Below are 14,083 nucleotides of genomic sequence, written 5' to 3' on the forward strand. Positions count from 1 at the left end.
TGAACGGGGCTATGGGAGGGAAGGGATGGTTCTGGACTGGAGACGCGCGCCGACTGGTGGTGGTGCCTGTCTGGCGGGCTGGGGGCCGCGCCGCGAAGCAACAGTCAAGGCAGGTTGGCTGACATCTAGCTCCTTCTCGCCGCGCGGGGTGGGACGTGTGGGAAGAGAGTAGCCCGTAATGGTCGCTGGATGGTGGGCTGCACTGACAATTACCGCCGCTTCGTGCGGTTACGTCGTGCGTAGCGTAAGGCGAGTCATGCGGCGCATCCCCACCAAACCAACCGCGTGGGCTGCTAGCAGATTGGCTGCGCGCGGTGAAAACCCGAACAACAGCCCGGCCAGCCTCGGCTCGGTGGAAGCAAAGGTGTTTCGGGTTCACACCACACAAATAAATAAAATAAAATAATAAAACATATGATCAATGGCCGAATAGTATTGAACCCTAGGGTAGTCGAGAACAAAAATAATACCATACATAATTTGGTACTGCATATATATAATTTCTATCAATTCGTTATATGATTATGATAGAAAATAACTAAAATGTGTTATAATGTATTTAATTTATCAAGCTAGGTTGCAAATTACATATATTTATAATTTTAGAAGTTTGTTTTTTGAGCAAATTACAGGGATAGTCGGGGGGCCTACCCATAATACCCTTTTGGGTCCACCTCTGCATATGATCGCCATACAAAGTTTCACATTTATAGGCTACCATATCGATTAAACATTTGCATCTATGTAATCAATAAAAATGTTTGAAATAGATGGAGATGAAATATAGAACGAATCGGTGCGATCAAGAACCCTTATCCAGCAAAAGCAACAAGTGTCTCACCGTCAGAATTATCTGCATCAGAAACATGAACACAAGCATTACCTTTATCATTGGATTTACCTTTCTCTCTCTATATGTGTTAGCTCTTTTCTCTTTGTTCTTTAATTTATAACACTTATATATAAAATGATTGTTTGTGGCAATACTTATATAATTTATCTCCCTTGCTTCGAGATTTTGTACGCCCTTTATAGCCATTAGAACTTTTACATCTATTGTTATTGTTTGATTTATTTTATATCCATCCATGAAGAAACAATGCCTCTCTATTAGAAGTAGAATCTTCAAAAATATCGTATGTTTCATCTTTTTCTTAGTCTACAAAGCCTTAGAAAACTCATCCATCGTTAGAGTATCTCTAAAGTTTGCAAAAAAAAACTAGACAAAGGATACAATACAATAAGACCGAAATCCTCACCATCATAGTCTATCCTCATAGCCTGGAGATCTACAACGACTCCCTCGAAGACCAAAAGATAGTTAAGCATAGAACCACCTTCTTGTATCGCGCGTGTGTATAACTTTATCTTATTATATGTATATTGCTTGACAAATTCTTAGCCATGTAAATCGACTCTAGCTTGAGACATAAAGCGGATGGTATTTTTTGTCGCAAACAATTTCACAAAAATATTATTCAAAAAAATAATCTTGAATTTGAGCGAAGGCCTTGTGATGTTTTCTCTTCTCCCTACCGGTCCAAGATTTTGATTCCTTTTTTTTATCGAATTTGTCGAGAACATCATCAACTGTTGTCACGATCCATGGGTGGAACTGTGGAAGATAATACGAGTATTTGCATTGGTTTCGGGTGCCACTGCGTGCACTGCATCAGTAACCGCCTGACCGGACAGGGTTTGCCCCCAGATGGCCGCGTTCTTGCTTGGAGACGAAGGGTGGGCGAAACTGCGCAACAGAGAATGGTAGCCGCCTACACTCTTCTTCTTACCTGTAGCTGTAGATGACCATACTCTACTCTGGCGGCGGAATGAAGAAGGATGGACTCCTGCTGCCGTTCCGTTAGATCTACCAAGCGATACGGTGGTTTCGCCGTCCATGTCGATAGGGACATGTACCGTACAAAATTCCAAACGGAGAAGAAACCATTCGAGGAATCTGACTTTGCAACTACGCTGCCATGCATATCACATCTACTGCCTGCCTTGCTGGTCAAGAGCGAGGGGCAGGAGTCTGATCCCCGTGACAAGCATGCTGCTTTGCTCGTTTCGGCTTATATGAGCTGCATCTATCTATATGCGATTTATCCATATCATCCTTCCTAGTGGCAAGTATAGTTTCAGTAGCTGATTTGTTCAAAGTGGAGTGGTAAACGTAAAACATGAGTATATACGCTTCAAGTATTAGCTTAACGTGAACTATAAATTAAGAAGCTTAACGTGAACCTATATATAAACTAAGCTCCCACCTTTTGTTGTAGCTTACCTAGCTAAGATGCCCGGAGAACGTTCTTTATACGCTCAAACTCCTCTATTTTAATAACAATCATACATAAATGTTTTTTTGGCGTATTTTTAAAAATAATATATACAAGTTTAACAAATATTCAGGCAACCCTGTCAAGAGCCAACTGAACCAAGTCTAGCGCACATGAGGTAGGCGCTGGTTTAGGCAGGCATGGTTGCCATGCCAGCCGCACAGGCACAGGTGGGTCACATGTGTCTTTTTTGGTTGCTTTCACGAAGACACCGGGTATCAATCGCCCTTTTGCACTTAAAGTGAATCTGTTGCTAATCCGATCATTTGCACATGGAAATAAACAAAACATACAGGAAAGTTGAAATGTAAAATGCTTCAAAACTCAACCGAAATGCGAGAAACAGCTAGCAAAAGTGAACTACTTTATCAAGACAGAAGCAAGTGGCATTAGCTATAACTAAGCCTATAACACAATCCCGCAAAGTAGGGTGTTTTGAAACAAAGCATTTTTAGAGTTTTAAGGTAAAATTATTGTATTAGAGAATACCATATTATCTTGCCAAGAGATGTTTGGCTACAATGTAAAAAAATGTTTTGAATACCATGTTATTTTTGGAGTATTTGAAACTTCACTCCAACCTAAAGTTTTTGTCTATAACTAGCCCTGTACATGTATACTATATATCATGGTTTGAAATATATACTTAGTCTCCAAATATGTAGCTAAGAGTGGTATAAAAAATACTACGATTATATATATATATGTCATGACATCTTAAACTGTAGTATTCCAAAACCATGGTTTTGAAATACTTTGCTTCTAAACACGAGCAATTCTAGGATTGCTCGTGTTTAGAAGCAAAGTATTTTAAAACCATGATTTTGAAATACTACGTTTTTACCAAAGCACTTTTTATAAAAGGTGACTGAAAAGCTGGAGCGTTTAGTGGTCTGTAGCAGCTTTTGGTGGCCAGAAACTGCAAAAAAAACCAAACAAATGCTACCAGAGAGAGAGCAACAGAAGAGAATGTTGTTCGCGAATACGTGATATGTCTCACCAACCACCGTTTGCGCGTCCGAACGAGAGAGAGAGACAAAGAGAACATGGCGTTGTGTCTTTCGAGTGTGGAGAAGGAAGAGGAGGCGTCTAGCTGTCATGAATGAACTCAAGGAGGCTCTGCGCTCTAGCTCTAGCGAAAAGCTGGACGGCTAGCTGGAGTACGTATACATGTGGAAGCTGGACTGCCCACGATCGTGAGCTTGTAATCCACCGCATTCGCAATTCCGCATGGCTCCGCCCTGATTCTGATTAATAAATAGAGGCAGTTCCTCAGCCGCAGCCGTCTGATTCTGATTTTTTTACTGAAGTTAATTCTATAGCTAAAAATATTTCTGTTTATTTTCTAGCACAGAATCTTAAAAATCGAGGACCCGTTCATAGAATTAGAAGAAGCTATTTTTTTAGCTTGCAACCTTTTAATTCATTTTAGAACGATTTACAGAATCACTACAGAATTACTTATTTCTTTTGAAAAAAAACTTTGACAGAGCTTCTAACCCAATACCAACCATAGATGCAAACTTTTAAGTTTCTGGATTTATTCTTAACTATAAAATACTTTTGTAAGCAATGGGTCCGAAAAAGGTCCATGTGAATAATCTGCTATTATCAAAATCTTGTGACAATGTTCTTAGTCTTGTGTAGCGTTCCATCTTTCTTTCCAGTTTGATATGCACTATAAATTCTATTTTTCTCAAAAGAAATATTGTTTGAGCTAGGACATGCTTGCCCTTTGGTACTGTGGCCAAGTTATACCAACGTGAACTAGTTGGTGATGCTATAGCCAATCCATGATAAACTTCGCCACTAAACTATCGGCTGTGAAATCAACCAAATATAGTTGACCCTTCAAGCAACCCAAAAAAGAAATAGAGGATTTTTTTCATTCTAAAAATATAATCGCGCCCTCGTCTCTAGAGAGAATTGTAACCCATCTTACATAGTTTTGAAATGTATTACAAGTTGTAGCTCAACAAATGTAGCAATACAACATTAGAAATTGAATTGACATTCGAGATAACAATATTACCCAAACTAAGATTTACACTTGCCATTATCATAAAAACAATAATTTCACTAGAGCCATGATTTGGTTGAAATAAAATTTAACATATTTCTCTCTAGTCATATATGATTAGTTTATCCACTATCCAACACCCAACTTGACCCATGGAAGGAGTATTCCTACAAAACAATCATTTTTTTGTTTTAGGCATCCAAATAGGATTATGGGCCTTAAGGGTTAGTCACATAAGCCTTGTGCACCCAAGCACTAGGTGATATTTTCTTCTTGTAGGTGCCAACATACTTCACCACAATTTTCCATCCTTGTTTCAACAACACATGTAACAATGACATGCTGTTTAGGAGTGTCAACTTGACTTGACTTCATTGGTCGATCCCTAGCAATAGAGATATTGTCTTGTGAGTGGCGCGAGTCTTGTTGAGGAGCACATTAAGGGACACTCCTTTGTTTAACCTTACACATGACACTCCATTCACCATGCCTCTTACATTTTACTTGCCACCATACTTGTGCACTTTTTCTCCCCTTGGTACATGCACCCACTTTTGACAAGCATCTTCAACATACGAATCTCCATTTTTGGCATGCACCCACTGAGACAAAGAAGGTCCAGCTGAAAAATGTTGGGGCTCAAGCCCATCAATGCCAATGGTCTAGGAATTCCTGGACAACATCGAAATTCTAGGTAAAACAGTGAAAAGCAGGTTTCGGTTGAGTTATAGAAGAGTGCTCTTTAGGGCATCTAAGGTTTTAGTTACTAATCCTTTGAACACTTAAGACACCTACGAGTAATGATATTTCGATACTTCTTAATAGTACAACATTCTATACTTAAGAAAGTTCAAATAAATTAAAACAAAGTTGAATTCCTTTTACTTTGAATCACAATGCTGCATCTTTCTTTGTAGTAGGAATTAGGGGTCTCATGTTTTCTTTACCTTTTCGTATTAGAATATAATAACTAAAAATATCATAAAACACCATTAACTCTATATGCATCATTATATATTCACCAAAACCCATAAATAGAATTAATAAATTTACCGTATTTACAACAAGTTCGGTGTGATAGGAATTGAAGTCGCTTTTTTATGATAGTTTTTGCTGATCAGTTTATAAATCTAGTCGCTTTTCACAGTGATAGTCATCCGCTGTGTTTTTTGGATCATAGTGATCCAGACGAGTTGGCCATGTTTTGCGGCTCGTAGACCGTCAGCCCAGTTAGGCCCATCTTTGCAGTTTACAACTATCGAATCTTGGACTGTTTGGGAATCGTGGGAGGAGGAATGCATAGTTTTCCAGGGAGAGAACCGAGACGAGAGCAGCAAGTAGCTGCGTTGTTTTGAGAAGAATGATCTCACTGGATTGATACAGGCTCTGACGAGTGCTCATTCGTCAGCATTCTAATCCTTGCTCTAACTATTGGTTCATATTTTTTTTATACTTGTTCGGATCTCCACCATAACTACTGCATTGCAGACATGCGAAATCAACAGGACCCTGGATCATGAAACTCTGAAAATTTTGCTGCTGCACATAAACAGAAACAGGTCACCCAAAGGTAAAAATGCCCGACGAAGTGACAAACACAGAGATGTGTCGGGCGGCTTTTGTTGCGATGGCTTCCAAGAAGCAAACCGAGCGACAGCTGTAGAAAAAGGACCCCCATTACGCTAGTCGCTGAAAGGTCAAAGCTGCAATGGAAAACTTCTATGACAAGGAAAACCTTTATCCGCGTTTTGGCATGCACTTTGTAGTCTTTGTTGACGACTCTATTTTGTCACGTTGCCACCACGAGCTCCATGGGCCGGCTTTTGTCTCTTGATGAAAGCGTGAGATCCGACTGGCCCGGGCTCAACTTGCGCACGTGCGCCACCGTCGTCGTCGTTGACGCGTCCTGTCGGCGGCTGCATGGTGAGCTCGATCCCGTCTCAGTCAAACGGTGGACACGTCCCTCCCCGCCGCGTTCTGCACCTCACTGCTAAGCTGGAAGGTCTGGGTGGTATACCCCGACGACCACGTGTAGGGGTAGTTCGACGACGAGGACACGTCGGAGCTAGTGACCCCGCTGCGCGACATGAACGTCTGCGTCTCGTCCTCTTCCTCCTCCCCGTCGGCGAGCGGCACAGGCCACATGAACACCGGCTTGGACACGGGCACGAGGAGGGGTGGCACGGACCGCGTCTGCAGGTTCTGCAAGATGGCCTGCGCCTTGGGCCGCTGCCGCGGGTTCGGGTGGCTGCACGCCAGCCCCAGCAGCAGCAGCCGCTCGGCCTCGTCCTCGTCGTACTCGCCGGCGGCGAGCCGCGGGTCCACGGCCTCCAGGACACGGCCCGCGCCGTGGAGCCTCCACACCCACTCCAGCAGCTGGCTGCACCCGGCTGGGTTGCTGCAGGAGACGCGGCGGCCGCAGACGATCTCCAGGATGACGGCGCCGAAGCCGAACACGTCGGACTCTCGCGTGGCCCGCCCCGTGTGGAAGCACTCGGGCGCGATGTACCCCAGCGTGCCCGGCACGCCGACCTTGTCCGTGTAGGAGGTCTTGTCGGACTCGAGCGCGCGCGCCAGGCCGAAGTCGCCGAGCCGCGCGTGGAACGACGAGTCCAGCATGATGTTGGACGGCTTGATGTCGCGGTGGATCACCGTCTGGTCGAACTCGTGGTGGAGGTAGTTCAGCGCCGACGCCACGTCGGCGACCACGTTGTAGCGCTGCCTCCAGTCCAGCGCCGGCGCATCCTTGCCGCCGAAGAGGTGCCTGTCCAGGCTGCCGTGTGGCATGTAGTCGTACACCAGCAGCAGCACGCCGTCCTGGTGGCACCATCCTGCAAACGTAGCATTCCAGATTACTCACTTGGGTTTCAGAAGATTGGTAGTAACCGAAACATATTTTATTCCCCCCTAGCTACGCGATTGTTAGCCACTTTGCCTGCATATCTTCTAACAACTACCAAATACGGAGCATTTTTCTCCCAGAGCAAGTGGGAAGAAAAGCCAGGTCAAAATTTTGCGTTTTGTCAAAATGTTATCCGGCCGGGTACAATGCATAGCTATCTCCCCATTGGGTGTCCTACGAAAAATCTGACATTCTAGAGGTTGTGTTCGACATATCCGAGCGGGGATGGCAACGGGGATTTCCCCGTCGGGAAATGACTTCCATCCTTGTCCCCGCAGGGACAAAAATTCCCCGTTCCCGTCCCCGCGAACGCTCACGGGGAGCTTTTTCTCCCATCCCCGTCCCTGTCGGGGAATTTATCCCCGTGGGGAACCTCGCGGGAAATCTGTCCTAGCTAGAAGTATAATATTTAAAGATAAATTTAAATTGATTGTATCAAATTAATACAAATTTAACAAATAAGATTGAAAATTACAAGAGACATCTACATTAGAGTTTAGTTTTCTATTTTATAACATGCCATGCACTAAGTTTTTACTATAATTTTAACAAGTAAATTGACTAACTTGGATAAAATAGTTTCGTGGGGCGGGTACACGGGGAACAGGGACGGGGATGGTTCCCCGTCCCCGCGAACCCGACGGGGATTAAATTTCCCCCATTTAGATTCCCGCGAGGACTAAATTCGTCTCATACCCGTCTCTTAATAGGGGAATTCTCCGCGGGGAATCGGGGATCGGGTCCCTATTGCCATCTCTATATCCGAGTCACCCGACGGCTTGGAAGCATTTCATTTTCATTCACGCAACCATCCAAGGAAAATAGGAAATGGTCGTTGATATGCTACAACGACACGGGATAAAGCGGTGCAATTTACGATAAGGAAAATAATAATATTAGGATGTAAGAGCATCTACAACAACAAACCCTAAAATAAAGTCCTAAAATTTGAAATAGGACCATATTTAGAATGTTTAGGGTCTCAAAAGAAATGTTTACTCCAATAGTCAGGCCTTAAATAATGCTATTTAGGAAATAAATCATGATATTAGGAAATAAATGGTTAGAAATTAAGTGAAAATGAGGATAGGGCTCCAGTATATGGGTACTATATTTAGAACCTGAGAGACCGAATCCTATAACCATTTGATGAAATTTTATAAAATAGAGCCGCTGTTGGAAGGATGTATTATGATTTTGAGCCCTATATTTAAAATAGAACCATGTTTAGAGTTTCTCTTCGAGATGCTCTAATGTGATGTAATGGGCAGGGACGGACAGGACAAAAGATTCCTTACCAACGAGCTTGACGAGATTCCGGTGGCGGAGGCGGTTAATGATGCTGAGCTCGGCGAGGAAGTCCTCCTGCCCCTGGGTGTTGGCACCGGTGAACTGCTTCACGGCCACCTCCATGCTCTGGCCGCCATCCCCGGGCACGGTGGCGCGGTACACCACGCCGTACCCGCCCTGCCCCAGCTTCGTCCTGTCGTCGAAGCCGTCGGTCCCTTTCCTCAGCTCCTTGTAGTCGAACTCCTTGGGCACGCCCGGGATGCTCCTCAGGTCAATGGCGTTGTTGTGGAGCACCGAGCTCGGGTCGTCCCCGACCTTCCTCCTCTTCTTCATCAAGTAGAGGCCCGCGAGCAGCCCGAGCGCTAGGCCGGCGGCGCACGGCACGCCGATGGCCAGCCCGAGCTTCCAGCCCGACAGCTTCTTGCTGGGGACGCGTGCGCCGTGGAGCACCTCCACCGTCATGTTCCACATGAGCACGCAGTTGAGCTGGTAGCCCACGCCGGTGGACGCCGAGAAGCCGAAGTAGGCGTCGTTCCCGAGGAGGTACTCGGAGAGGTCCAGCGACGCGTTGAGCACGGCGGTGGCCGGCTTATCGCTGGAACCGTTCGCGGACATGTACACCCGCACGTGCCGCGCGGTGCCGTTGTAGTCGACCCAGACCATCTGGTCGCCAGAGCTGCTAGTGTCGTTGGGGGCGAGCTGGATGCCGTAGGGCGCGAGCGGGACGGCGGAGACGGAGCGGACGCCGTTGAGGTCGAGCCCGACGTGGTTGTCGTCGGGGTCGTAGGGCTGCTTCACCGTGTCCAGCTCCACGGCCACGAACCCGTTGGCGGCGAGGCCGTCGGTGGACGCGTTGGTCAGGCCGAGGTACCCGCCGTAGCTGCCGGGGGGCTGGCCACCGTTGCCCGACGCGACGACGAACGCCAGCCCCTCGCCCTTGACGGCCTGGTTCTGGCGGTAGAGGTTGGCCTTGAACACCGTGGAGAAGGACGCGACGCGCCGGCCGCCGGGGGCGCTGGAGTTGGAGCTGGACGCGTTGGCGGCCCAGAGCGTGAACGGCGTGGCGTAGAATGCGCGGCCTGCCTGGTCGACGAGGAAGCTATTGGCGTTGTTGCCTGTGTCGGGGGTGATCTGCAGCGCGTTCTGGTTGACGCTGGCGTTGCCCCACAGCGTCAGGTCGGTGGGGTTCTTGTCGAACCCGGGGAAGGAGAAGGTGGTGAAGTCCACGCCGGCGACGGTGCTGGTGGATACCGTGGCCTGGGCGAGCGCGGCCGGGATGGAGCGGACGGCGACGGTGACGCACGCGAGCAGCAGGAGGAGCGCGAGGTTGGTCGTGGCGCGGCCGCCACGGCGCCAAGGCCCCGTCGTCATGTGCTGGCCTGCCGCCTGCAGGAAAAGAGAAGAGGGGCAGAGCCTGTGGTGCGGTGACGGGGTGCGCCCGGGATCAAAGGGGCAGTTTGGACTCCACGTTATATAAATGGACACTCCTTCCTCCGTTTTGAACTGTATTTTTTTTCGTTATCTTACTTGTTCAACAATTCCGTACACCAGGTTCTCTGTTCCAGAAACTCTATGACCTTCCTAGTGATGCACCTAACCTGTGACGGTGTGACCTGCGTTCACTAGTGCAAACTGTTGTACGTGTTGCCTGGTCACAAACATAAACCGCGTCCCCATGATACCCGTTTGGACTGTTTCACCTCTTACAGATCGCGTCCACTGCCAGAAACAATAACCCATAAGACTGTTACTACGTCAGAGCCAAAATTAGCAGGCCGGTTCGTCGCTTCGCCTGCACCAGGTTACTACAAATGGGAAATTGAACCATGATGTGTAGACCTTCATGGCTATTATCTTCATGGATAAATATATTATCCGAATAGCTCTCTTTGTCTCGTCGCGCTGTAACAAGGCCTAAAACCGCAACCAATATTTTCCTCTAAAAGCAGTCTGCATAAAAGGAAAATGTCTCTTGTTTGACTTTTTTACATCAAATTTACGAAAAAACAAAAAAAAATTCAAAGTCATATTTAAAGTATACCTCCTCTCCTCTGTCCCATAATATAGTTTGTTTAGGCTGATCATACATTTATTAAGTAATATATGAATGCAGTTTGCACATGACGTATATATTCATTATGGTTTGAATGGATGTTGATAGAAAAAAAAAGAGCAAATGTTAACATTACATGACGGGGTGAAAAGGTTGTTGCAATATACTGTACTGTTTCATCCATCTTCGACTGATTGTCTATATTTACCATTGTCGGTAGATTACCTGTTGCCGATTCAATCACAGGCAGCCCATCAGCTAACAAGCAAATGTCAACATTACATGCAATGCAATATAATTAGGCAAACAGACATTCAATTCGATGGCCGCTGTCCACACCAACTGCTATGCACGATTAAGCTCCATCCACCACATATTATTTAAAATCTTTGTTTTTTTTAATTCTGGATGTTTTTTTAGTTGACTTGGTTTCGTATCACCGTGTTGGCCAAACGGTACCCAGAACAGAGTTTCTGTTGCCTAGCGGGAGCCGAGAGGGGATGACAGGTTCCTGGAAGGAAATCCCCTCTAGCCAAAGCCCAAAAAGCTAGAAGTAACCCGCACGCTTCTCCCAGCTGAGCATCTTATTCAGGTCACTGCTTCCCCTGTATTTTTTACCCAGTTGGAAATTCTCCGGCGTAGATGCTTCTACAACAGGAAACGCACACTAGCGATGTTGACCGGAAGTAAAATCGTGAGGGCCCTGATGTGACCGGTCTACCTGAAAAGTTCTCTGCACAAGGAGGATTCGTCGCGCAGCGCCACCATTTTCCTGCGAGGTTGCTCTCATGGGGCTGGGCGGCAAGGCTCGCGTCAGCAGAACTGCATAAAATGTTGTAAATCTGACGTAGCTCACCAACGATTGCTTGCGAATCCGGCTTGTTACTTCATATTGGAGATCAAAATATAAAAAAGGGTAGTTTTGCTAAGCACAAGAATTTGACAATATATAGTTCTAGCAGTGATCTTTGTAAAGCTACCCTTTTGCCAGAAAACTCTGAAAAGCCTTGTCTATCAGCGTAAACGCGTATTGGTTGTTAGGTTAGGTAGGCAAATGCACCTGTGAACTTATCATAAGACTGTCCATTTGCTCATAAAAAGCATCGGCCGGCCCGGATTTTGCGACGCTTCTTGTTCTCTTATACAAATGAACTCTCTGAAATTTAAAGTGACAGCGACAGCGAGAGACCAATTTTAAAGTGTATCAACTGGAAATTGAGTGCCAATTAAGTAAGACTTGCGTAGGCTGCTTTAAACTAATCTACTCCATCAAACTTCAAATACTAACAAGCAATCCCCGTTACATCAGGAGAGGGTTGATTGCGTCAAGATGGACTGATCACTGTTCTACTCATGTTTACCAGGCAAACACTGCAAGAGCTTATGAGCTGCAAGCTTATGGGACACAATTCAAACCACCCCCCTTTTTTTTTCGTTTTTTTGACACTACAATCTTCAGTTTAGCATCAGGAAATGACTACTCGGATTCCAAAATAAGCATTAATGGTATTCTCTCTTGAAGCACTTGCACATCAGATGGACGCAACAAATTACGTACTAGATTGATCTACCATTCGGTGCTACTATTCACGTTCCACCTGATTGGTTACCCGCACTATTCCATCTTGAATCATCGTGTGCGTTGATTTTGGCTGAGCGTCTGTTTGGTTGCATGTACGCGAGGAACGATGGCTGCACGAGTGAATGCAAAATAAATCATTTTGAGGTTATTTAACTGCATCTGCATATACGCCAGAAATGGCTGTACCTGACCGGTCAGTCTCGTGTGGGACCAGGTGTACGGGCGCAGTAAACCAATCAGGCGCATTGTGTTCTAGGATACGTGGGAAATCTGTATATCTTTCTATAAAAAATATTCAAAGATAATCGTTCGGACGCACAACAGCAATAATACATTAATGCACGTTTTGCGGCTTTTGCCCGTGGACATTTGACAACAGGAAGAGATGTAGCGCCTACAAAAAAGATGCCTCTTATTAGAGTGAGAAAAGGAATCAGCTTCCCCTGTGAAAACAGCACTAATGTCGTGGCGTGAGAAGTCATATTTAGATCGACGCTAATCAATTGATTAGCTACTACCAACCTCGACAGGAAGAGACAAGACAAACATGCCCTGGCAGTGGCACTACCGCACTAAGCACTGGATTTAGGGGGTGTTTGGTTAGAAGACTAAAGATTCTCTAGTTTTTAGTCTCATTTAGTCCCTTTTTTTTTGCCAAACACTAGGACTAAAATATGGACTAAAATGATTTAGTCTTTAGTCCTTCACATAGGTGCTAAAAGAGACTAAAATAGAGTACATGAGTGTATTCCAAGGGTATTTGGGTCTTTGGACAGTGTATTTAATGACTTTAGAATCTATTTAGTCCCTAGAACTAAACAAGTAAGGACTAAAGTTTAGTCCTACAACTAAAGTTTAGTCCTAGGACTAATTGAAACCAAACATGGCCTTAAACTGACTTCATATGGTCATGCGAGAATGATGCTTGATAACCCCGCGTCAGAGTAGACAGATAGCTGGGTCGACAGGGACAAAGCGTACACACTACACCGGAACGAGCGGGGCTGGACAGCACAGGTAAACAATGATTGTTTCCGAAAGGAGACAGATAAACAATGATCAGTGGGAGAGGTGTGGGACAGGATCAAAGGAGAGGAAACCGACGTGCTGGTGCTCGTCCGGAGAAAAGCGCCCTTAGTCTGAAAAAGCATGGACGACACGCCCCTCGCTGAGACAATTCGGTGAGCAACTGAGCACCCACCCATTAACAACAACATCCGAAAAGGAGCACAATTGGGGTTGGTCTAGGCATGTGTACTGCGTGCAAAAGATGGATAGCAAGCAGAGGCATCTGTCGGGATAGCGGTTGAGCGCAGGCAGCTTCCATGCATGTACCACCCACCATACCTCACTCGTAGCTGTTGCCGGGACTCGGGAGGACGAGGAGGATCCGTCTTCCGAATTCCGAACCTGAATCCCCGCGGCTCCCCAGTCCACCGTTTCGGCAGACGAGCGACAAGCGCGCTCGATGGCGATGGCTCGCTTTGCGGACGATCAGTAGGATTTGTAGTCGTGAACCTGGTGGGCATTTGGCCCTGCACCACCGCTAGCAGCCTGTATTGTCGTGTCGTGTCGACGCTTGCATGAGCATGAGCTTATTGGGCTCCACAGCCTACCACGATAATTGGTGGACTCGGGCTCCGCTTCACATCCACTGATGGACTGGAACCGATTTGACTCAATCGTGATGGGCTGCTGGGCGCCGGAGGCCCATGGGCCATTTGTTCTCTTTGCGCATGCATCGCTTCGATTGCTGTCTTTCCTCCTCCTCTTTGCAGTCTATCACAGCTACTGTTTTTCTTTTTCCTTCTTCCATTTTCCTTGCAAACTGCACGGACTACTACTCTCCATTTTCCATAAAGAGGCAGGGGGAAGAGAGCACCTCTGATCCTAAAGCAGC

At 46.1% G+C, this 14,083-nt stretch overlaps 1 protein-coding gene across 2 annotated transcripts; it reads right to left on the minus strand.

The window, feature by feature from the left end:
• Positions 1–5,775: 5,775 nt before the first annotated feature.
• Positions 5,776–10,014, minus strand: LOC103627642 (probable L-type lectin-domain containing receptor kinase S.5). Of its 2 annotated transcripts, XR_553745.3 has the most exons (3): positions 8,557–10,000; positions 6,092–7,187; positions 5,776–6,013 (listed from the first exon to the last, which is right to left on the minus strand). XR_553745.3 is itself a non-coding variant. In XM_008647939.3 (2 exons), exons 1-2 carry the CDS (start codon positions 9,917–9,919, stop codon positions 6,301–6,303), a joined length of 2,250 nt encoding a protein of 749 aa, XP_008646161.1. In that variant the 5' UTR covers positions 9,920–10,014; the 3' UTR covers positions 5,776–6,300. The 2 variants fall into 2 exon arrangements, 1 of the variants encoding a protein (XP_008646161.1); XM_008647939.3 differs by having other exon boundaries at positions 5,776–7,187; positions 8,557–10,014.
• Between the last annotated feature and the right edge of the window lie 4,069 nt (positions 10,015–14,083).

The sequence above is a fragment of the Zea mays genome, chromosome 5 (assembly GCF_902167145.1).
Source record: "Zea mays cultivar B73 chromosome 5, Zm-B73-REFERENCE-NAM-5.0, whole genome shotgun sequence".
Classification (NCBI taxonomy): Eukaryota; Viridiplantae; Streptophyta; class Magnoliopsida; order Poales; family Poaceae; genus Zea; species Zea mays.

Excerpts from the sequence above, each read along its gene's own strand:
- LOC103627642 (XM_008647939.3), bottom strand. The coding sequence starts at position 9,919 with ATGACGACGGGGCCTTGGCGCCGTGGCGGCCGCGCCACGACCAACCTC. Across the intron at positions 7,188-8,556 it reads GAATCTCGTCAAGCTCGTTG|GATGGTGCCACCAGGACGGC; the intron begins GTAAGGAATCTT and ends CTACGTTTGCAG.